The sequence below is a fragment of the Xenopus tropicalis genome, chromosome 8 (genome assembly GCF_000004195.4).
Source record: "Xenopus tropicalis strain Nigerian chromosome 8, UCB_Xtro_10.0, whole genome shotgun sequence".
NCBI lineage: Eukaryota > Metazoa > Chordata > Amphibia > Anura > Pipidae > Xenopus > Xenopus tropicalis.
In genome coordinates, this window is record NC_030684.2 from 142,523,569 (window position 1) to 142,546,048 (window position 22,480).

The following is a 22,480-nucleotide window of genomic DNA, read 5'->3' on the forward strand; positions in this document are numbered from 1 at the left end:
AGAGAAACCATAATATTTATTCATATTCAAAGCGGAAACGTGGGGATTTAAATACACGGACACGTGGCGCCTACGCCGGATGGAAGAACCACACCCATCACATGGTCATATAAGAGCTTTGCCGGTTCCCAGCCAATCCTGTCATGCTGTTCTTTGGTGTGAGCCAATCAGATTATCGATCCACTTCCCCAAACACAATATCCTGAGTTCCTGCAGGGAAAATACAGACCATGAGCATGGGGGTCTCTGTAACACCAGGGAGACAAGTGAAATGATGGAAAGGGGGAATGAAAAAGAAAAGAAATCTCACCAATAATAGCAACAACATCGGCGAGCATGTGTCCTTGTGACATCTTATCCAAACCTGCCTGAAAAAGAGAAAATGGGGCTCGTTATACAACAGGGCAGACTAGCGGCACATATTCCGACAGCTTTAATCACTACAAAGGCTTCCCCCATACAGATATCAGTAAAACCCTATTCAGTGATACAGTGACATGCCGGGGTAAATAGGGATACGCTGATCATTTGCCCCCCCAGCCAGTGAGCGGCCATCATGGGGAGCTAGGGAGACTCATCTCTAGAGGGACATGTCAGTGTGCCTATACTGCCCCATAGGTATCTGCTCTATTTTAGAGACAAATTATAGCCAAGCAGGGCCAATAAGCTCCCCACTTGGGCTGATGGGTAGGCAACCTTTACCTTTTCCTGCATGACCACCTGAAGACATTTGTACATTGTAATTTCCTTACCAGGTGAGCGAATCCTGGGGCTTTAATCTTACAGCGGTACGGGCGACTGCTCCCATCGGATACCAGGTAGACCCCAAATTCACCCTGGGGAGCAGGGATCATAAAGCAAAGTTAGCCAGCTATCATAACCAGTTGTCTAACCCTAGAAGAGCAGGTTATATATCTGACACTTAAGTTAACTTTTAGGGTGAAGACACACTGGGCTACTAGTAGCGGCTACTTTTTCATGGCTACTAAACGCCAGAAAATCCCCTGCCATTGACAATACTGAGAATTGCCTCTTCTTAAACATACATAGAGACAATTATCAGTAAATGATCACCTTTGTCTGTTTTAGTAGCCGCTACTAGTAGCTCTGTGTGTCTTCACCCTTAGTATTCCTAGCAACTTTGTAATTGGTCTTTATTATTTATTGCTTTTGAAGTCTTGTACATCTTTCAAATGGGGGTCACTGACCTCAGCATTCAAAAAACTATTGCTCTTGAGCTTACAATTTTATTATTGTTACTTTTTATTCCTTATCTTTATATTCATATCCTGTCCTATATTCATATTCCTGTCTCTCTTTCAAACCACTGCCTGGTTGCTAAGGTAAATCAGACCCTAGCAACCAGATAGCTGCTGAAATTCCAAATTGGAGAGTTGCTAAAGAGAAAGCAACATACCTGAAGAACTACACAAAAATAAAAAACAAAACAATTGATATTCTGAAACAATTTGCAATGTCTATGCCGTACTAAAAGTTAATTTGAAGATGAACAACCCTTTTAATGGTCCGTGCAGCAACCGCCACTACTGGCAGACTCATCCAGAGGGATAGATTTTCTAAAAGAATCTTATATTCTCAACCATCATCCCTATATCTAGCCTAGCAGAGGGTGCTGGGAGATATTTGAACTGGAAAAAACGAAGGCAAGTAGGCTTGTATTGCAGGAGATGAGAATAGGGTATTACCCAGGCTGTCTCTTACCTTAGGTGCCTCAATAGCAGTGTAAGTGGCCCCTGGGGGCACCTGGTATCCTTCGGTGTAAAGTTTGAAATGATGGATCAGACTCTCCATGGAGCGCTGCAAAGAGAGCATTTGTGTTAGGGGTTTCCCAAGCGGAAACACTGATTACTTTAGTTCTATACGGGCGAAGACAGCCGAGGCGATTAGATGTTGTGATTTTTTAAAATCTGATCGCAGTGACCAATCACCACGGCGAAAACAATAGCGCTGGCAGAAAGCTCAGACTCAGGCACAATGCACTGAGATGGCGCCTACACACCAATATTACAGCTACAAATACATTTGTTGGTTCAAGTATAATGTTAAATGGCAGAGGGAATTATTAATGTAAACAGTGTCATTTAGAAATAAAGAGTATCCCATAGAGCTGAGGTCTTACACAGCATGGGCCATTCCATTTTATCTGAATGGTTTATCTAGCTGAATTAACTACAAGAGTAGGCCTCTGATACACTGGTGTGTATAAACAACGGACACTGTGAGAGGGCACTAGGAATATTCCCATTTCTGTATTACTTTGAGTTACTGATCGAACCTTCATTTCTGATCTCTTCGGGGGAGACACCTTGGCATCATCTACTTTTATCTCTCCTTCTGGCATTTTGTTCAGACACTGAAGGATGATCCGCATTGACTGGCGCATTTCCTCCACACGACACAGGTATCTGCAGCAGGACAGTAACAGTGATTTCCTTCCCTACAGCGCCCCCTATTGCACACACATATACAGGAGGAATTTGAGGTGATCCCTATCTCCTGTACTTATCTTACCCCTACAAATTAGGCCTGTCTGCAATAGCACCCTGAATAACTTTATTTCAAAAGGGAACAGTAACACATTTCTCACCTGTCATAACAGTCTCCCCGTGAACCAATTGGGACATCAAATTCAACCTGATCATACACATCATAGGGCTGTGATTTCCTCAAGTCCCACTGGATCCCAGAGCCACGAAGCATGACACCGCTAATAAGAGAGAAAGAAAGGTTACAATAGTAAATAATTCCCTCTGCCATTTAACATTTTATTCTTGAACCAACAAATGTATTTGTAGCTGTAATATTGGTGTGTAGGCGCCATCTCAGTGCATTGTGCCTGAGTCTGAGCTTTCAGCCAGCGCTACACATTAGAACTGCTTTCAGCTAACCTATTGTTTCTCCTACTCCCATGTAACTGGAGGAGTCCCAAGCCGGACTTGGATTTCTTACTATTGAGTGCTATTCTGATACCTACTGGGAGCTGCTATCTTGCTCCCTTCCCATTGTTCTGCTGATCGGCTGCTGGGGAGGAGGGGGGGGGGATATCACTCCAACTTGCAGCGCAGCAGTAAAGTGTGCCTGAGTCTGAGCTTTCAGAAGGAGCCAGCGCTACACATTAGAACTGCTTTCAGCTAACCTATTGTTTCTCCTACTCCCATGTAACTGGAGGAGTCCCAAGCCGGACTTGGATTTCTTACTATTGAGTGCTATTCTGATACCTACTGGGAGCTGCTATCTTGCTCCCTTCCCATTGTTCTGCTGATCGGCTGCTGGGGAGGAGGGGTGGGATATCACTCCAACTTGCAGCGCAGCAGTAAAGTGTGCCTGAGTCTGAGCTTTCAGCCAGCGCTACACATTAGAACTGCTTTCAGCTAACCTATTGTTTCTCCTACTCCCATGTAACTGGAGGAGTCCCAAGCCGGACTTGGATTTCTTACTATTGAGTGCTATTCTGATACCTACTGGGAGCTGCTATCTTGCTCCCTTCCCATTGTTCTGCTGATCGGCTGCTGGGGAGGAGGGGTGGGATATCACTCCAACTTGCAGCGCAGCAGTAAAGTGTGCCTGAGTCTGAGCTTTCAGCCAGCGCTACACATTAGAACTGCTTTCAGCTAACCTATTGTTTCTCCTACTCCCATGTAACTGCAGGAGTCCCAAGCCGGACTTGGATTTCTTACTATTGAGTGCTATTCTGATACCTACTGGGAGCTGCTATCTTGCTCCCTTCCCATTGTTCTGCTGATCGGCTGCTGGGGAGGAGGGGTGGGATATCACTCCAACTTGCAGCGCAGCAGTAAAGTGTGCCTGAGTCTGAGCTTTCAGCCAGGGCTACACATTAGAACTGCTTTCAGCTAACCTATTGTTTCTCCTACTCCCATGTAACTGGAGGAGTCCCAAGCCGGACTTGGATTTCTTACTATTGAGTGCTATTCTGATACCTACTGGGAGCTGCTATCTTGCTCCCTTACCATTGTTCTGCTGATCGGCTGCTGGGGGTGAGGGGGGGATATCACTCCAACTTGCGGCGCAGCAGTAAACTGTGACTGAAGTTTATCAGAGCACAGGTCACATGGTTGTGGCACCCTGGGAAATAGATATGGCTAGCTCCATGTGAAATTTCAAAATTAAATATAAAAAAATCTGTTTACAATGATTTTACAATTCTGCTGGAGAAACTCTATTAACGGATGGGTTTTGTAACAAACATGATTTCCCATGACAGAGTTCCTTTAACTTTACCTGAATCCATAATTCAAAGCATCCTCAGCTGAAACCACTCCAATATCCACAGTTCTGTTCTTCCAAATTCTGTTGTTTGTCAACATCTGCAAGCACAGGATTATGGGTAAGGAAAGCTGCCTAATTCGAAGGCACAAGGGAGCCGCACCAAACTACTGGCAGTCTCATTTAGAGTTCCATTCTCAAACAGTTAGAATCCCAGGCCTATAGCATCAGAAGCTTCAATACTCCCTCTGATCCCATGTTATACTCTCTGCCCTTGTTTGTTACATTACTGTAAGGCCCCTATTCTTCAAACATTAACGTAAAGTGCTGTGTAACTACCTGGGGCTATATAAATAAATGATAAAGCCTGACATCAAATGCAGTGTTCTGCTTCTTTTTGAGTCAGTATGAGTAAGAGGGGACATGATTACTCTGTACAAGTACATTAGAGGGGATTATAGGCAGATGGGGATGTTCTTTTTTCCCATAAAAACAATCAACGCACCAGAGGTCACCCCTATAGATTAGAGGAACGGAGCTTCCATTTGAAGCAGCGTAGGGGGTTTTTCACGGTGAGGGCAGTGAGGGGGTTGGGGAATGCCCTTCCTAGTGATGGGGTAATGGCAGATTCTGTTAATGCCTATAAGAGGGGCCTGGGTGAGTTTTTGAACAAGCAGAATATCCAAGGCTATTGTGATACTAATATCTACAGTTAGTACTACTGGTTGTATTTATAGTTTATGTATGTGAGTGTATAGATTGGTAGGTGTGGGTTAGGTGTGCTGGGTTTACTTGGATGGGTTGAACTTGATGGACACTGGTCTTTTTTCAACCCTATGTAAGAGGCAGTGTGCAGTTTAAGTGATATAAATGTTTGCTCCAGTGTGACTGTTACCCCAATGTTTCTATATATCTGTAACCTTGTTATGGGCTAAGGGGGCCCAGCCTGAAGGCCAGTTAGGGGGGGATTTGGGGTGAGTGCTTACTTGTGCCCTGGGTACCCCTGGAACTATAGCGGGGTGACTGTTACCCCAATGTTTCTATATATCTGTAACCTTGTTATGGGCTAAGGGGGCCCAGCCTGAAGGCCAGTTAGGGGGGGATTTGGGGTGAGTGCTTATTTGTGCCCTGGGTACCCCTGGAACTATAGCGGGGTGACTGTTACCCCAATGTTTCTATATATCTGTAACCTTGTTATGGGCTAAGGGGGCCCAGCCTGAAGGCCAGTTAGGGGGGGGATTTGGGGTAAGTGCTTATTTGTGCCCTGGGTACCCCTGGAACTATAGCAGGGTGACTGTTACCCCAATGTTTCTATATATCTGTAACCTTGTTATGGGCTAAGGGGGCCCAGCCTGAAGGCCAGTTAGGGGGGGGATTTGGGGTGAGTGCTTATTTGTGCCCTGGGTACCCCTGGAACTATAGCTGGGTGACTGTTACCCCAATGTTTCTATATATCTGTAACCTTGTTATGGGCTAAGGGGGCCCAGCCTGAAGGCCAGTTAGGGGGGGATTTGGGGTGAGTGCTTATTTGTGCCCTGGGTACCCCTGGAACTATAGCAGGGTGACTGTTACCCCAATGTTTCTATATATCTGTAACCTTGTTATGGGCTAAGGGGGCCCAGCCTGAAGGCCAGTTAGGGGGGGGATTTGGGGTGAGTGCTTATTTGTGCCCTGGGTACCCCTGGAACTATAGCAGGGTGACTGTTACCCCAATGTTTCTATATATCTGTAACCTTGTTATGGGCTAAGGGGGCCCAGCCTGAAGGCCAGTTAGGGGGGGATTTGGGGTGAGTGCTTATTTGTGCCCTGGGTACCCCTGGAACTATAGCGGGGTGACTGTTACCCCAATGTTTCTATATATCTGTAACCTTGTTATGGGCTAAGGGGGCCCAGCCTGAAGGCCAGTTAGGGGGGGGATTTGGGGTAAGTGCTTATTTGTGCCCTGGGTATTCCCATAGGACTTCGGCAGTGATGTGCAGGCTCTCCTGAAGGCAGTCGTGCAGAACAGAAATTGCTTTGAAGTGAAAACTACAGCGCCCCCTGGATGCTGTTTGGCAGGAAATTCATACTCCCGTTTCAGTGCCTGCACACATTAAACAATATAGTTAAATCATCTTTATTGTAAGTGGAATGATTGCCCGGAAGTTCTTCTAAAGCAATGCTTACCTCTTCCACTTCATCCACTCGGATAGAGAAATTCTTTATGAATTCATAGATGTCGTCCATCAAGCCTAAAGGCATGTCCTGTGGGAAATCATCCATTGAAATAAAATAGCAATCTGTGCAGAGCTCACCACAAATAAGATCAGATTGTGAGCAGAGGAAAAGGGAAACTGAGCACTTTTTTTTTTCTTTAACACAAAACATAAGAAATCAGGGCAGTTTTCCTTTATTAGACATTACTTCCTTAAACATAAGATTATTTGTGTATATGTCCCCATTTCTGTACATGTCCGCGCTCACTGGTCGATTTTTAGACACTCTGAGCTCCAAAGTATAACCCTGATATTGAGCGCTCTTCCTGCAGTAATTCTATATACATCAGCAATATCTAATAGCAGTGTATTTGGGAATGCTTTATGCACCTATGATCATCTGTGTAGTAGTGTTTGTGTAATTTAAGTCCACTATAAAACCGTGGGTCTGCTTCTGGAACTGTGGAATGGCACCATATAGAAGTTATAGACCTCATTCGTCCAGGGGGAGGCATTCCCTGCAGCTACTACTATAAGCAAGATGTGCTGATGTAAACAGCAATGTATTATGGGGACTGCAGTTCTTAGATTATACCAATATTTACCTTTTAGTTTGACATCCCTTTAAAAAGTCCTATCATAGTGCAGTCTTTCATATACTCTTCCCAGAATCCCACACAAGCCAGCAGCAATGCATGTTCTTTTCTGCTGTAAATGTTTTGTGTTGTCCCCAGTAATTTATAGTTCTGATTGGCTGGTACATATGGAGGTGGCTATCCGGCCACCAATCACCAGCATGTCCACGGGCAGATTTTAGCTGTTGAATTGGGTCCATTAGACCAATCCGTCAGCCTATCTGCCCATGTATGGGCACCCCGATGGGCCTACCTGGCCTAATCAGGCAGGCTTGATTGATGCGGTCCCTGATCCGACAGCGCCTATCCCGCCATTGTAATTTAATCGTTTCGATTAAATTTGCCCAATATTGTTTACCCTTAGGTGGGCATATCGGGAGAAGATCCGCTTGCTTGGCGACCTCGCCAAATGTACAAATCTTCCCATGTATGTCCACCTTAATATCCAGCAATTCATTGGTTTTTACATATTATCGGGGTTTTACTTGTAATGTAAACATTTAACCATTCCCTCACCTGATGTACTCCGCCAGGACGAACGTAAGCAGCGTGCATTCTAGCCCCCGAGACACGCTCGTAAAACTCAAACATCTACATTGGGGAAAGGTCACATTCTGATTAGAAATCTGACAGACAGAAATTTGTTGTTCTCTTAAAAGCACAAATATGTACAAAAGTGCTACAGTAATGGGGAGAATAAATAAGAACCCACCTTCTCCCTCTCCTCGAACATCCAAAAGAAGGGGGTCATGGCGCCGATGTCCAATGCGTGACAGGTGACCGCCATGATGTGATTTAGAATGCGAGTGATCTCTCCGAAAAGCACTAAAGAATAATCAGCAGGTCAGGGGACAGGAATCAACAGCAGCACCATAATCTTTACTAGTACCGCTGATCACAGGCACATCCGGTTGCTTTGAAGTAAGCTGACCAATGATAACAATCCACATTGGATCAAATTCAAAATCATCCAATCAGACAATCCAGTGAACTAAGGAGCCTTGCTGGCAGCTGTAGGTGCTGATTGCCAAAAGCAACTAAATAGCTGAATTAGCCATTGTGCCAATCGTGTTTCTATTAGAGAAGGCTGATCAAAACTAACCAGTCATTGGCAGTCACTGGTAGCACCCATTTGTGTACATCAACCCTCCCCTTATCAAGACTTGCCAACTACATAGCAGCCAAAATTGCAAACTGAAGTGAAGAAAAATATTATTATTACTATAAATTATTCATAAGTCTTTAAAAAGAAAAAAGGGGAAAAAAACTCCATGTTTCACATTGGTTCACTTTTAAGTTAATTTTTAATAGAATTTCCAATTCCTAGCAATTTTGCCATTGGTCTTCATTATTTGCCTCTCTCTTCTACATCTTTCCAGCTTTCAAATGGGGGTCACTGACCCCAGCTGCCAATAAACCATTGCTTTGTTAATGCTTCTTTTTATTTTTAATCTTTCTATTCAGTCCTATTCATATTTCTGTCTCTCATTTAAACCGCTGCCTTGTTGCTAAGGTAAATAAGACCCTAGTAACCAGATAGCTACTGAAATTCCAAGCTGGAGAGCTGCTGAACAAAAAGCAGAAACATTAACAACTATAAGCTCAGACAAATTTCCCATATCCTCGAGTCCAATATAAAAACACCTGTAAGGGTTTAATCTTTGGAGGGGAGCTATTCACCCACCATCTATTAATAACCCTGACAAGGTCTACGGTTAATCATACTCGTCTTTGTGCGGAATCTAGGAAAGTTAGGGTGATAAAGTGATGTTTGGTATACACGTGTTCATCCTACTGTGTGATAAATATATTCCACAAACTTACAAGACTGTAAATCAGTAACCGCTAAAATATGTTTAGCATCTATTCGTGACCCTGGGGAGAAAGGGAATGCAAACCCCATGAACTGCATAAGAACAGAGAACTGATGGCGTTACCTCGAATCCACTGAGCTCTGGGCGGAGGCTGGATATTCAGCAGTTTTTCTACGGCCAGGGAATAAGCCTGTTCATTACACATCATGGATACATAGTCCAGGCGGTCAAAGTAAGGTAATGCCTGAGGGTCAAGGAGATCCATGAGAAAATCTATTGGTAAATAATCTTCAAAAATCAGAGTGACATTTATATTCATGGGGGAAGGGGGGCTTACCTGGAGGTAGGTCTTGTACTCAATAAGTTTCTCAGTGCCACGGTGCAGCAGGCCAATGTGAGGGTCACAGCGTTTCACAGACTCCCCGCTCAGCTCCATGACAAGTCGCAGCACGCCGTGGGCCGCCGGGTGCTGGGGCCCGAAATTGATGGTGAGGTTTGAAACCGTTTTCTCAACTGGTGGGTCCTTATCTATTTGGAATGAAAAGACAAGATAACCAATTTTCCAAAAAAGTCTTTGCGGAAGGAATTCTTTCCTGGTTTACAAAACCACAGCAAATTTAAGCTGGCTATACACTTAAAGAGAAGCTCATTTGGGTGATATTGGATTGATCCCATAGTTCAGCCCTTGGGCCAAACGATAGGGTCGCATTGATGGAATGCAGGCTGTCGGGGTGAGGAGGACCTCATCAACACGCTGATGAGCAGTCCCATCTGAGGGCCCCCATACCTGAGCAGGTAAAGGCGGCTATACATGGGCAGATTTTAGCTGCCCATTCTTTAGGCCAATGCGGCAGCTTCTATGTCCATGTAATGGCACCCCCAAAGGGCCTACCTAACCAAGATCAGGCTGAAAATTGGGCAGATCTCGATCGGGCAAGTTTGATTTTTAGTTGGATTGGGGGCCGCATCTAATTGTTGATGCAGTCTTTGCTTCAACAGCACCTATGCCTGTCAGTCTAATGCAGTCGCTTGGCCCTAGAGCCAAACAACCAAATAAGCCTGGGCATAGCGGGAGAAGATCCACTCGTTTGGCAGCCTCGACAAACGGGCAGATCTTACAATATATGCCAATCTTAAGCTGCAGCTTTTATCGGCCCATGTATAGCCACCTTAACCCCATTTGGCCAAAAGTGGGGTGTGCAGCATAGGGTATTCTTTTCATCTCAGGTTAAGAACCCACGGAGCGGGCGGCAAACTGCTCTGAAAAGACTTTCCACCAGCAACAATAGGAGTCTAAAGTTGCGAGAAGTTGCCAAAAGCTTTCCATTGGCAACAATAGGATCCCAAAGTTGCCAATGGCTTTCCACTGGCAACAATAGGAGCCCAAAGTTGCCAATGGCTTTCCACTGGCGGCTACTACTGTTGCAGATGGAAAGCCTTTTTGGAGCGCTGTCACCCACGATAGCAGAGATGTATAGCAGGCGACTCAACTGCTCCGTGTGTTCTTACCCTTAGAGATGCACTGACAAAACTAACACTTACTCTAACTGAAACCCTTTAGGGCAAAGACACATACATCAATTAGTCGCTGCAACAGACTTTTTAAAGGTCGAAGCAACTTATTGCCCCATGTGTCTTTGCCCTTACACTAACTGTGTGCCCTGGAGCAGTAACCCCTCCAATTGGACTGCTTAGAAGCAATGGGGTTAAGGGGGGAGGTTGGACTTGGGTCCTCAAACCACTTAAATGTTACTGTTCAGATATTGTGTTGTTTGCTTGAAAAAGGGCTTTGCCTGAAACATGTAGTAATGCACAAATAAATATCAATTGCAGCAAAGTTCTGCAGTGTCAGGTGTCCTCCATTGTTCTATATGATGTTTATGTATAATAGTGCTACAACAGGAGAACAGGAGCGATAGCCTGTCCAAAGGAGTCAGCTGAACTCGAATACCGGAATTGGAAAGACTTTAGATTTCACAGGATCTCTTGTACTGTCCGTTTTTGCCAATAAAAAAAACAAAAGGACGTGGATACCATAGTTTATGGTTATTACCATTCCAAGGAGCCGGAACCCATTTCTCTGTGATGGGGCTGGGATACATGACGGCTCCAGCATACTGCTCGGTCCATTCTACATCTGGCTGCCATTGCTTGCCTCTGCAGGGAAACAGTTAAGCAGATTTCAATACATGAGTGAGTATCCACTGCACCTCTATTTAGGATCATCAAAAAGATGTACAAAAGGTATAAAAATACCCATAAACTAACCTGGCCCCAGACGTGACACTGACTCCATGGGTTAAACTGCTATAACAGATAGGTGGGGGGGAAAGGGCTCTCCCAGCTTGTACAATTGCCAGTTGTGTGGCCCAATCCTGCTCCTAGAGGCACACAAAATAAAGGCAATCTGGAAGGGGAGGAAGTTCAGACTTCCCATGATATACAGTCTACTTATTCCCCTCACTTCAGCAGCAGGCTTAAGTAGCAGGGCGATTATGCAGTTTTATTTATCCGTAATATCCATCTTTAGGGAGCCCTTTATTGTGTGTGCCTCTAGTCCAGTACCGTTCCATACAACCAAATGCAATCCAATACATTTTTGATGTTTAGGGAAACTTGCCCATTTGTGCCCCATTGTTTGTGATTATAATGGGTGCCTGTTTGCCCTTTATCCCTGACACACAACCCCAGCTTATGGACTGCACTTGGCTGGAAGGATCATACCTCCCCGGCGCTGGCACAGGTCTATACATGCCAAAGAACCTTTGCTAACAAGTATGTCCCGTAAGGCTGAAATGGGACTCACTATATAGGACATATATAAAGACAGGTCGTAGTTCTCCAATGACTGCAACCACACTATACAAGAGATAAGCAAAGATAGATAGAGATAGATAGATAGATAGATGATAGATATAGAGATAGATAGATATAGAAAGAGATACATATAGAGAGATAGATGGATGGATATAGAGATAGATGGATAGATAGATAGATAGATAGATAGATAGATATAGAGATAGATAGATAGATAGATATAGAAAGAGATACATATAGAGAGAGATAGATGGATGGATATAGAGATAGATAGATAGAGAGATAGATTGATAAATGGATATAGAGAGAGAGATAGATAGATAGATAGATAGATAGACAGACAGATAGAGATAGATAGAGAGATAGATAGACAGACAGATAGACAGATATAGAGATGATAGATAGATAGATGGATATAGAGAAAGAGAGAGATAGATAGAGAGATAGATAGAGAGATAGATAGATAGATAGATAGATAGATAGATAGATAGATAGATAGATAGATAGACAGACAGACAGACAGACAGACATAGATAGACAGACAGATAGACAGATATAGAGATGATAGATAGATAGATAGATAGATGGATATAGAGAAAGAGAGAGATAGATAGATAGACATATAGAGATGATAGATGGATATAGAGAGAGACAGACAGATATAGAGAGAGATAGATAGATGGATAGATAAATGGATATAGAGATAGATGGATATATATATATATAGATAGATAGATAGATAGATAGATAGATAGATAGATAGATAGATAGATAGATAGATAGATAGGACAAAGGAGTGCTTTAAAGGGGTGATTCACCTTTAAGTTAACTCTTAACATGTTATATAAGATCCTATTCCCAGGAACTTTGCAATTGCTCTCCATCAATTTTAAATGATTTCCCTTCCTCTTCTGCCCCTTTGCAGCTTTCAACTGGGGGGTCACTGACCCCGGCAGCCAAACCCTATTGCCCTGTGAGGCTCCAGTTTGATTGCTATTATTACTTCTCTTTCTCTGCAGCCCCTCTCCTATTCCTAATCCTTCCCTCTCGTTCAAATCACTGCCAGGTTGCTAGGTTAAGTTAGACCCTAGCAACCAGATAGCTGCTGAAATCCAAAACTAGAGAGCTGCTTTACAAGAAAAAAAACTAAACAACAGAAAAAAATCATAAAAAAGGAAGACCAACTGCAAATGATCTTAGAATATCAGTGTCTACATCATACTGAAAGTTAATTTAAAGATAAACAACCCAGTAAGGTGACATTTAGCTTTAGGGCAGAATATGCTGTTCCCAGAGCAGGGACAATGATGGGCAGATGTCTATTCAGCCTACAGGGCTGTACAGCGCACCAGTGCAGTCTGCAGCATGAATGCCATATAATAGTCAGTCATGGAGGATGTAGATGCATTTGCTATTAGTTCTACACACACACACGGACATATAGAGCCGGGTCACCTCTGCCAGGACGCTGTGCCCCCTGCCCCTCCCCACCCTCCCCTTGCCCTGGCACACAGGCACACAGCCCAGACCTGTGCCAGCTCTCACCTGACGGGCTGGGGCAGCTTTAGCCACCGGCTGCCTAACAACCCTGAAGGTGCCCGCAGCCTTCCAAGGGCTCTGAGTGCCGCCATTTTCCCTGACAGCCCGAGAGAACTGGCAGCTGGGAACTTCCGGAGAGGCGAGTGGCTTCACGCCGATAAAGAGCAGTGCGGGATCGGCCGCCATCTTTGGTGCGGGAAAGGGCTGCTTTATTTCCGCGGCGGGGAATCCTAGGGAGACATATTGCTTGTGGGCAGAGATACACTAATGTTATAAACCCCCCAGTCCCAGGATTTCTATCATGTAGTCTAATCATTCTGTGAGGGAATCAAGTCATTTTATGCTGTTAATGTGTTCATTTTGTGAGGGAATCGGGTAATGGTCTGAGGTAACCAACTGCGTATTATCCGTGATACACTAATGTTATAAAGGCGCAAGTCCCAGTCTTTCTATGAGGTAATGCTAATGTTATAACTCTGCCAGTCTTTCTGAGAGGGAATAAAGTCATTCCCAAAAAAGTTCATTCTGTGAGGTGCAGGTATAGGACCCGTTATCCAGAATGCTCGGGACCAAGGGTATTCCGGATAAGGGGTCTTCACGTAATTTCATACCTCCCAACATTCGAAAAATAAAAAGAGGGACAAAAAGATTTAGCGCACGTAGCACAGCACATTTTTGACCACGGCCACTTTTGTAGCCACACCCTAATTGCCACACCTCATTTGTTTCACAAAATACTCCTTTTATATAGTTCAAATGGCGGGATCAGATGCAAATGTGCTATACCCTCATACTGTACTACCTAAGGAAAACCATATAGCAACTCCTACATATAAATACAAATATAGAGAGAAGGCAGTCAGTTATAAGTGAGTTATAACTATGTACCAGTTTTACCCCCCACAGTGCCCCCAATGGCCCAATAGACAGTATCCCCCATACACAGTGCCCCCAATTTCCCTCATACACAGTACCCCCCATAGAAAGCGCCCCAATTGCCCCCATAGACAGTACCCCCCATTGAAAGTGCCCCCAATTGCACCCATAGACAGTACCCGCCAATAGAAATTGCCCCTACAGACAGTAGCCCCCATACACAGTGCCCCATAGACAGAGCCCCCAATTGCCCCCATTGACAGTAGCCCCCATACACAGTGCCCCCCTAGACAGAGCCCCCAATTGCCCCCATTGACAGTAGCCCCCATACACAGTGCCCCCATAGACAGAGCCCCCAATTGCCCCCGTTGACAGTAGCCCCCATACACAGTGCCCCTATAGACAGAGCCCCCAATTGCCCCCGTTGACAGTACCCCCATAGACAGAGCCCCCAATTGCCCCCGTTGACAGTACCCCCCAAACACACGCCGCTTCTTCTTCGGCTCTAACTTCTCCTGCGGCGGTGACAGGCCCTTTTATAAGGTTGCGCTCCGTGTGTACGTGTGACGTCAGTACGCACAGGGCGCAACCTTATAAAAAGGCCTGGCGCTACCACAGGAGAAGTTAGAGCCGCATAAGAGGGAGTCAGCGCATCCCGCTGTCCCGGAAATGCGGGACATTCCTTGAACTATCCGGGACAGCGGGATGCACTATAAAATCCGGGACTGTCCCGCAAAAAGCGGGACGGTTGGGTGGTATGTAATTTGGATCTCCATACCTTAAGTCTACTTAAGAATCAATAAAGCATTAATTAAACCCAATAGGATTATTTTGTATCCAGTAAGGATTATTTATATCTTAGTTGGGATCAAGTACAGGTACTGTTTTATTATTACAGAGAAAAGGGAATCATTTAACCATTAAATAAACCCAATAGGACTGTTCTGCCCCAATAAGGGGTAATTATATCTTAGTTGGGATCAAGTACAGGTACTGTTTTATTATTACAGAGAAAAGGGAATCATTTAACCATTAAATAAACCCAATAGGGCTGTTCTGCCCCAATAAGGGGTAATTATATCTTAGTTGGGATCAAGTACAGGTACTGTTTTATTATTACAGAGAAAAGGGAATCATTTAACCATTAAATAAACCCAATAGGGCTGTTCTGCCCCAATAAGGGGTAATTATATCTTAGTTGGGATCAAGTACAGGTACTGTTTTATTATTACAGAGAAAAGGGAATCATTTAACCATTAAATAAACCCAATAGGGCTGTTCTGCCCCAATAAGGGGTAATTATATCTTAGTTGGGATCAAGTACAGGTACTGTTTTATTATTACAGAGAAAAGGGAATCATTTAACCATGAAATAAACCCAATAGGGCTGTTCTGCCCCAATAAGGGGTAATTATATCTTAGTTGGGATCAAGTACAGGTACTGTTTTATTATTACAGAGAAAAGGGAATCATTTAACCATGAAATAAACCCAATAGGGCTGTTCTGCCCCAATAAGGGGTAATTATATCTTAGTTGGGATCAAGTACAGGTACTGTTTTATTATTACAGAGAAAAGGGAATCATTTAACCATTAAATAAACCCAATAGGACTGTTCTGCCCCCAATAAGGGGTAATTATATCTTAGTTGGGATCAAGTACAGGTACTGTTTTATTATTACAGAGAAAAGGGAATTATTTAACCATTAAATAAACCCAATAGGGCTGTTCTGCCCCCAATAAGGGGTAATTATATCTTAGTTGGGATCAAGTACAGGTACTGTTTTATTATTACAGAGAAAAGGGAATCATTTAACCATTAAATAAACCCAATAGGGCTGTTCTGCCCCCAATAAGTGGTAATTATATCTTAGTTGGGATCAAATACAGGTACTGTTTTATTATTACAGAGAAAAAGGAAATCAATTTTAAAAATCTGAATTAAAAATGGAGTCTATGGGAGACAGGCTTTCCGTAATTCGGAGCTTTCTGGATAAGGGATCCCTTACCTGTAATCTACCACCAGTGTTTCTGTGAGGTAATTGGTTCATTTAGTGAGGTAATCAGGTGGGTGAAGATGTTACAACCACAGAACTGATAAAACTGCCATATTTATTGTAAAAAAAAAACAAAAAACTTTTTTAACAGTGGAGAAAGGGGAGAAATATATTTTATCATAAATTTTAAATAATAAGTCTGTTTTTAATTAATGTCTAACTTAAGTTATTATATTGTATATTGTATATAAATGTATAATAGTGACCTAACTACACAGCTGTCGGTTCTGGGAATATGGCAGACTTGCTACATCCTGGGTTTTCATTAGTCCTGGTGGTGGGATGGCGACAAGGGCAGGTAAATGTAATGAGTGGCTATAATACCATAGAAATGTTGCACAAAGATGTTTGTTTAAGCGCACAGTTCAACAGTATTTCCTAGAATTGTGGTGCCATTTTACCCAAACGGCTGCACAGCCGTGTACCCGGGGCCGTAGGTGCCAATATTTGCGCCAGGTGTCATGCAGTTGGGTTGAACTTGAACCCACCATATGAGGGGCAGCAAAACATTGATCTCTGCATAAAATCCCATCAGTATGTAAGTCCTGAGTTCAGGGCCATTTGCAAATGCATGTGGAAACTACAACCTTTTACTGGTGCAATGCTGAAGCCATTATTGTGCATTTTACACACACTTTGTTGCCTTCCCTGGTGCAGTTCATTCTTTTAAATGAATTTAGACATTTTGGTGCCCTGATTGGTTGCAGGTTGGCTTTGGCCCGACTACTGTTGGGCCCGACTACTGTTGGGCGCCCTAGGCAACCCGGTCGGCCACCTCGCCCCTGCACCTTCCTCATTCGAATCGCAATACGAACCCGGGGGCGGGGTTCGCATTGCGATTCGATGGATCATTGCCCCCACCACGTAAGGACAAAAGGTGGGGGCAATGACTAAAGTTAGCGGACTGGGGGTAGGCAGGAGAGGCTGCCTGGCACCCCCCAATCGTTGCACCCTAGGCAGCTACCCCTAGTTCCGGCCCTGCAAGGGCAGGTCAGGCCCCCAAATCCCACTCTTGCTAAAAGGGTGAGTGAAGAAACTAAAGCCGGCCATACACGCAGGGCTGCCTTTAGGGGGGGAGAGGGGGTACCGTTGTGCAGGGCCCCGTGAAAATCTTCTTCGGAAGGGGGCCCCGGGCTCGTCGCGAAAGATATACGCAAATTGCGTAAGTTATGCATAAGGTTACGTTAAAACTTGCGCAATTTGCGTAACTTTCTTAAAAGTTGCCAGTAGTCCTAAGACTTAAATTGCCTAGAAATTTAGGTGACTTGAGTACAAGCAAAGACAATGCAGGGAAGGGGCAGGTAGGTGGGAAGGGGTTAAACTTAGGGCAAACTCCACTGACCCCAATAAACTGTCTTATTAGCAGATTAATCAATGGAACTCTATAATAAGCAGTTTATATAAAGAGTAACATCAGCTGATTATATTGCACGCACAAGGGATGTGGCCAAAATTAGGGTACTGTGTACTTGTGTTCATGGGGGGCCCCATATAAATAAGTTGTGCGGGCCCCAGAGTTTCTGATGGCGGCCCTGCATACATGGACCAATAGTATCGTACGAAACCCGTTATCAAACCGATATCAAAAAAAGGCTGTGGATATTGGTCCGGTTAGAAGATTTTAATGGTGCCCGAGCAAAATCTACGTTCAGGGCTGAATCGGCAGGTGGAGGTAGAATTTCCGCCGTATCTGATGATTTCACATGAAAGATCAAAATTGCTATGTGTATGGCCACCTTAAGGGTAACCGGGTTATATAGTATACTTAGCTGCATTTACCCCATATCAGGGCTAACAATCAAGTTTTTCTCCTTGTTCTAACTGCCTATAATGGTGAAAAGCAGAAACAAAGTGTTTCTGTGTTGCTCTGGGTTACAGGACCAGGACAAAATTTCCAGTTATTATATATACCCATAATCCCCTTGGTTGACAATGGCAAAATGTGTTTTTGTAATAGTCAAGAGATTAGAAAGGGGTTTAGTTATGTATATCCAATATCAGAGAAGGGTAGTTACTGCTGGGGGGGTCCTGGGGTAAAGCAGGTTTAAAGGGGTCCTGACTAATATACAATAAATGTTGGAGAAACTGATCTTTGCCAAGGGTTGGGGCCCTTTAATAAGTCACTTTGGCTATCAGAAATATCTCTCTGGTGGCTACCTATTGAGGCTTGCAGTATCAGCAGCTGAAGGGGCCTTATATCCCCTATTCCTGTCTGTCACCTTGGAAATGGAAAGTGTTCACACCCATAGGTCCTACTGATGTCAGCAAACAGGGTTTTTCCCCCATAAATGTACCATTGGAAATAGGGTGGCAACTCTATAGTATATGTGCCAGTCAGGAGTGGGGGGCGAAGGGTGAATGCCAGACATTGGGTACAAGGGGTAGTGGGATGTAGAAATTGATAATCTGAGGCGATTTGTAGTTGATGGTTTTTCAGCTATTAAGCTTTTTGTTTAGCCACTCTCTGGTTTGGTATTTCTGCATCTGTCTGGTTGCTAGGGGCTTATTTGCTCTAGCAACCAGGCAGTGGTTTGAATGCGAGACTGGCATATGAAAAGACGAGGGACTGAATAGGAAGATAAATAATAATAAGTAACAATAAAATTGTAGCCTCACAGAGCAATAGTTTTCGGGCTGCTCTGTGCAGATGTAATGAAGGCCAATTGCAAAGTTGCTAGGAATAGGACATTCTATAACATACTATATGAATGTTGGTCCGGGATACTACCCGTATATACTCGAGTATAAGCCGATCCGAATATAAGCCGAGGTACCTAATTTTACCAAAGAAAACTGGAAAAACGTATTGACTCGAGTATAAGCCTAGGGTGGGAAATGTAGCCGCTACTGCTAAGTTTCAATAATCAAAATAAATACCAATAAAATTACATTAAATGAGTGGGGTATGTGTTTTTAAAAATGTGTTTAAACAGTAAACTAGCTCTGGTGGAGAAGAGGGTCAACAAAAACAATATTGTATCAATAATGATACCTTAAGAGTGCTACCCCCTCAGCAACCAAGCTAAAACACAAAGAGTTAAAATCCTTCAAAACTATATATAGTTTATATCGAATATAAAGTGCAATGTCTAGTGCAGAATGGGACAGGTGAGGATGGTAGATGAAGATGAATTTGGGAGCTGGCCGGGGCACTGGAGGGTCTGGTTGCGGGGGGCCTAATTTGCACACAAAGGAGAGAGGGTGCTAGTCTGGAGGGACCCATGGCACCCGACTCGAGTATAAGCCGAGGGTGACTTTTTCAGCACATTTTGGGTGCTGAAAAACTAGGCTTATACTCGAGTATATACAGTAAATTTAGTCATTAGGAACTAAAACTCCCATCCGCCTTTGGGGCCCATAAATATAGTTTACCTCTAATTCCAATCAGGATTTGCGACTCCTAAATACAGCGTGGGGGCCGCTCCTTTCTCACAGCAGTTTTTTCAGTGTCTCCATCTGAAATCTGTCTGGATTCCGGGGAGGCCTAGGAAAAAGACCCAGGAATTCCATCTTGGCCGGGGATCAGAAAATAACAGCGCAAATAAATAGAACAGAACAGACGGCTTATTAGGGGCTAATTCCCTCCGGAGAACAGGGGGTTGGGAGACTTTGCAATATGGCAACACAATATAAATATGCTGGGGGTCAGTGTAGAGAGCTCTCTGGGGAACAGCCCCACATCCATCCTATGATTTGCCCCAATACTGCTTTCTGCCCACACCGCTATCTAAATAAAAGATAATAATATTAATGTGTTTTCCATGCATTTTTCCATAGACCCTGGGACCTGAGAAGCACAGCTGATGCATTCGGGGACAATGGCACCCAAAGCAAAACAAGCACATTTATGAGCGCTCCAGGGTACTCCTACATAACATTCTTTTTCAGAGGGGTAGTTAGAAAAGCAGCGAAGCAGAACACAACCTAACCCTATGTGAAAATTAGCTGGAAGTAACATCTGTGGATCTGCAGCCCCCCCACCCAGACAAACAGCTGCTGGCGACCCCCACACATACCCACAGTCATGCTTGGAATTGCAGAAATCCTTTTTTCCCACAGTGCCATTGGAGAACGCTGCCCACTGTACGTCCCCTTATGGCACCACAAGGGTTAATAACATGATACAGTGGGTTTCAGTCCAGCATTTGGTCAGGGCCCCTCTTAGCTGATAACATGATTTTAGATTCATGCAAAAATGTATTACTGTGGTTCCAGGATTATCTAGAACAAAATACATTTTCATCCCAAACCTCACCCAGAACATTAAAGGGGAACTCACCCTAAAAACTGCTTTTTGCTAATGAAAAGAAATTCAGTTCTAAGTAGCTTCTCAGTATCCATTCATTACACGTTCTCACTGGTTTTATAATTAGTTGTAAATGTAATTGCTATTAAAAGTAATATTTGTCTGGCTGTTTATATTCATTGCACTGCTGGTTCTGACTTCTGAAACAGTGCAGCAGAAGCTTGTTAGATTAACAGATGTTGAAAAGAACTGGCTTCTGCTATATTCTGCTATATATAAGGGTCAGAACCAGAGAACAGAAAGATACAGACAGACACTGCTGACAATAGCAATTATATTTACACATAACTATAAACCCAGTGAGAATGAGGAATGGATTTATTTTGGGAAGTTGTATCAGGAGTCAGAACCAGCAGTGCAGGGAAGGGAAAGGGACAGACACAGTGACAGTTACACATAACTATAAACCCCAGATGAGAAATGAGGATGATGCGGGTATTGGGGAGTTGTATCAGAAGTCAGAACCAGCAGTGCAGGGAAGGGAAAGGGACAGACACAGTGATCAGTACACATAACTGATAACCCAGTGAGAATGAGGATTGAAATGGGTATTGGGGAGTTGTATCAGGAGTCAGAACCAGCAGTGCAGGGAAGGGAAAGCGGACAAGACACAGTGACAGTTACAAATAAACTATAAACCCAGTTGAGACATGCAGGAATGAATGGCATATTGCCGGGAGTTGTATCAGAGTCAGAACCAGCAGTGCAGGCGAAGGGAAAGCGGACCAGACACAGTGACAGTTACACAAATAAACTTTAAACCCAGTGGAATGAGGAATGAATGGGTATTGGGGGAGTTGTATCATGGAGTCAGAACCAGCAGTGCAGGGAAGGGAAAGGGACAGACACAGTGACAGTTACACATAACTATAAACCAGTGAGAATAGGAATGAAGGATCTATGGGGAGTTGATATCAGAGAGTTCAGACCAGCAGTCGCAGGAAGGGAAAGGGCAGACACAGTGACAGTTACACATAACTATAAACCAGTGAGAATGCAGGAATGAATGGATATGTGGGAGTTGTATCAGAGTCAAACCAGCCAGTGCAGGGAAGGAAAGGGGACAGGGACACAGTGACGTTAACAATAACTATAACCCAGCTGAGAATGAGGAATGAATGGATAGTTGGGGAGTTGTATCAGAGTCAGGAACCAGCATTGCAGGGAAGGGAAAGGGACAGACACAGTGACAGTACACATAACTATAAACCCAGTGAGAAATAGGAAATGAATGGGTATTGGGGAGTGTAATCAGGAGTCAGAACCAGCAGTGCAGAAGGGAAAGGACAGACACAGGGACAGTTAAACATAACTACTAAACCCAGTGAGAATGAGGAATGAATGGATAGTTGGGAGTTGTATCAGGAGTCAGAACCAGCAGTGCAGGGAAGGGAAAGGGACAGACACAGTGACAGTTACACATAACTATAAACCCAGTGACCCAGTGAGTAAGGCCAAACAGTTGAGAATAATAGGAATGGGTTAGGAGGTGGGATATACAATAAAGAGGAAATTGAAGGAGTTAAAGGGAAAGAACAGATAGAAGAAGTGGGCAGAGAAATGACAATGAGATTATAACAGAAGAATGAGAGAACTGGAGTGGAGAAAGGGAGAGAGTAGCTTAGTGGGCCCCAGGAGTAATATACTTCAGTTGAATATTTTGGAGATGCAGCCTTTATAACTTTATTGTAGTTCATGTTTCCTCCTCTGGGAGGAGCTAGTTGGCCAAGAATAGTCACCTGAGGCAATTTGTTTTCTCCCAAAGAGCATTTTCAGTGCAATCTGTTTTCTTTATGACTGTGTGTTATTCTCTCTTCCAGCTGTGCTCTTGAACCCTGGAAACCTTCTTGTAGTAACTGTGAAGAGACTTCCATGCTTGAGAGCTGCTTGGAAAAGGGTTTAAATCAGCAGAAGAAGGGAGGGCGCTGCTCTTCCAGGAATACAGATGCTCAAATCTAGCTGAGGATCTTGGGAGACATAGTTCCACAGCAGATGTA

At 43.9% G+C, this 22,480-nt stretch overlaps 1 protein-coding gene across 1 annotated transcript; it reads right to left on the reverse strand.

The window, feature by feature from the left end:
- Position 1: 1 nt before the first annotated feature.
- ndufs2 (NADH:ubiquinone oxidoreductase core subunit S2) lies at positions 2-13,343 on the reverse strand. The gene is made up of 14 exons (NM_204032.1): positions 13,252-13,343; positions 10,943-11,046; positions 9,227-9,417; positions 9,013-9,133; positions 7,788-7,900; positions 7,592-7,666; positions 6,412-6,489; positions 4,261-4,346; positions 2,609-2,728; positions 2,297-2,426; positions 1,723-1,818; positions 753-836; positions 311-368; positions 2-210 (listed from the first exon to the last, which is right to left on the reverse strand). The coding sequence occupies exons 1-14, from the start codon at positions 13,335-13,337 to the stop codon at positions 173-175; spliced, it is 1,380 nt and encodes a 459-aa protein (NP_989363.1). The 5' UTR covers positions 13,338-13,343; the 3' UTR covers positions 2-172.
- Between the last annotated feature and the right edge of the window lie 9,137 nt (positions 13,344-22,480).

Excerpts from the sequence above, each read along its gene's own strand:
- ndufs2 (NM_204032.1), bottom strand. The coding sequence starts at position 13,337 with ATGGCGGCACTCAGAGCCCTTGGAAGGCTGCGGGCACCTTCAGGGTTG. Across the intron at positions 7,901-9,012 it reads CAGAGCTCAGTGGATTCGAG|TGCTTTTCGGAGAGATCACT; the intron begins GTAACGCCATCA and ends ATTATTCTTTAG. Across the intron at positions 2,729-4,260 it reads GCTTTGAATTATGGATTCAG|CGGTGTCATGCTTCGTGGCT; the intron begins GTAAAGTTAAAG and ends CTCTCTTATTAG.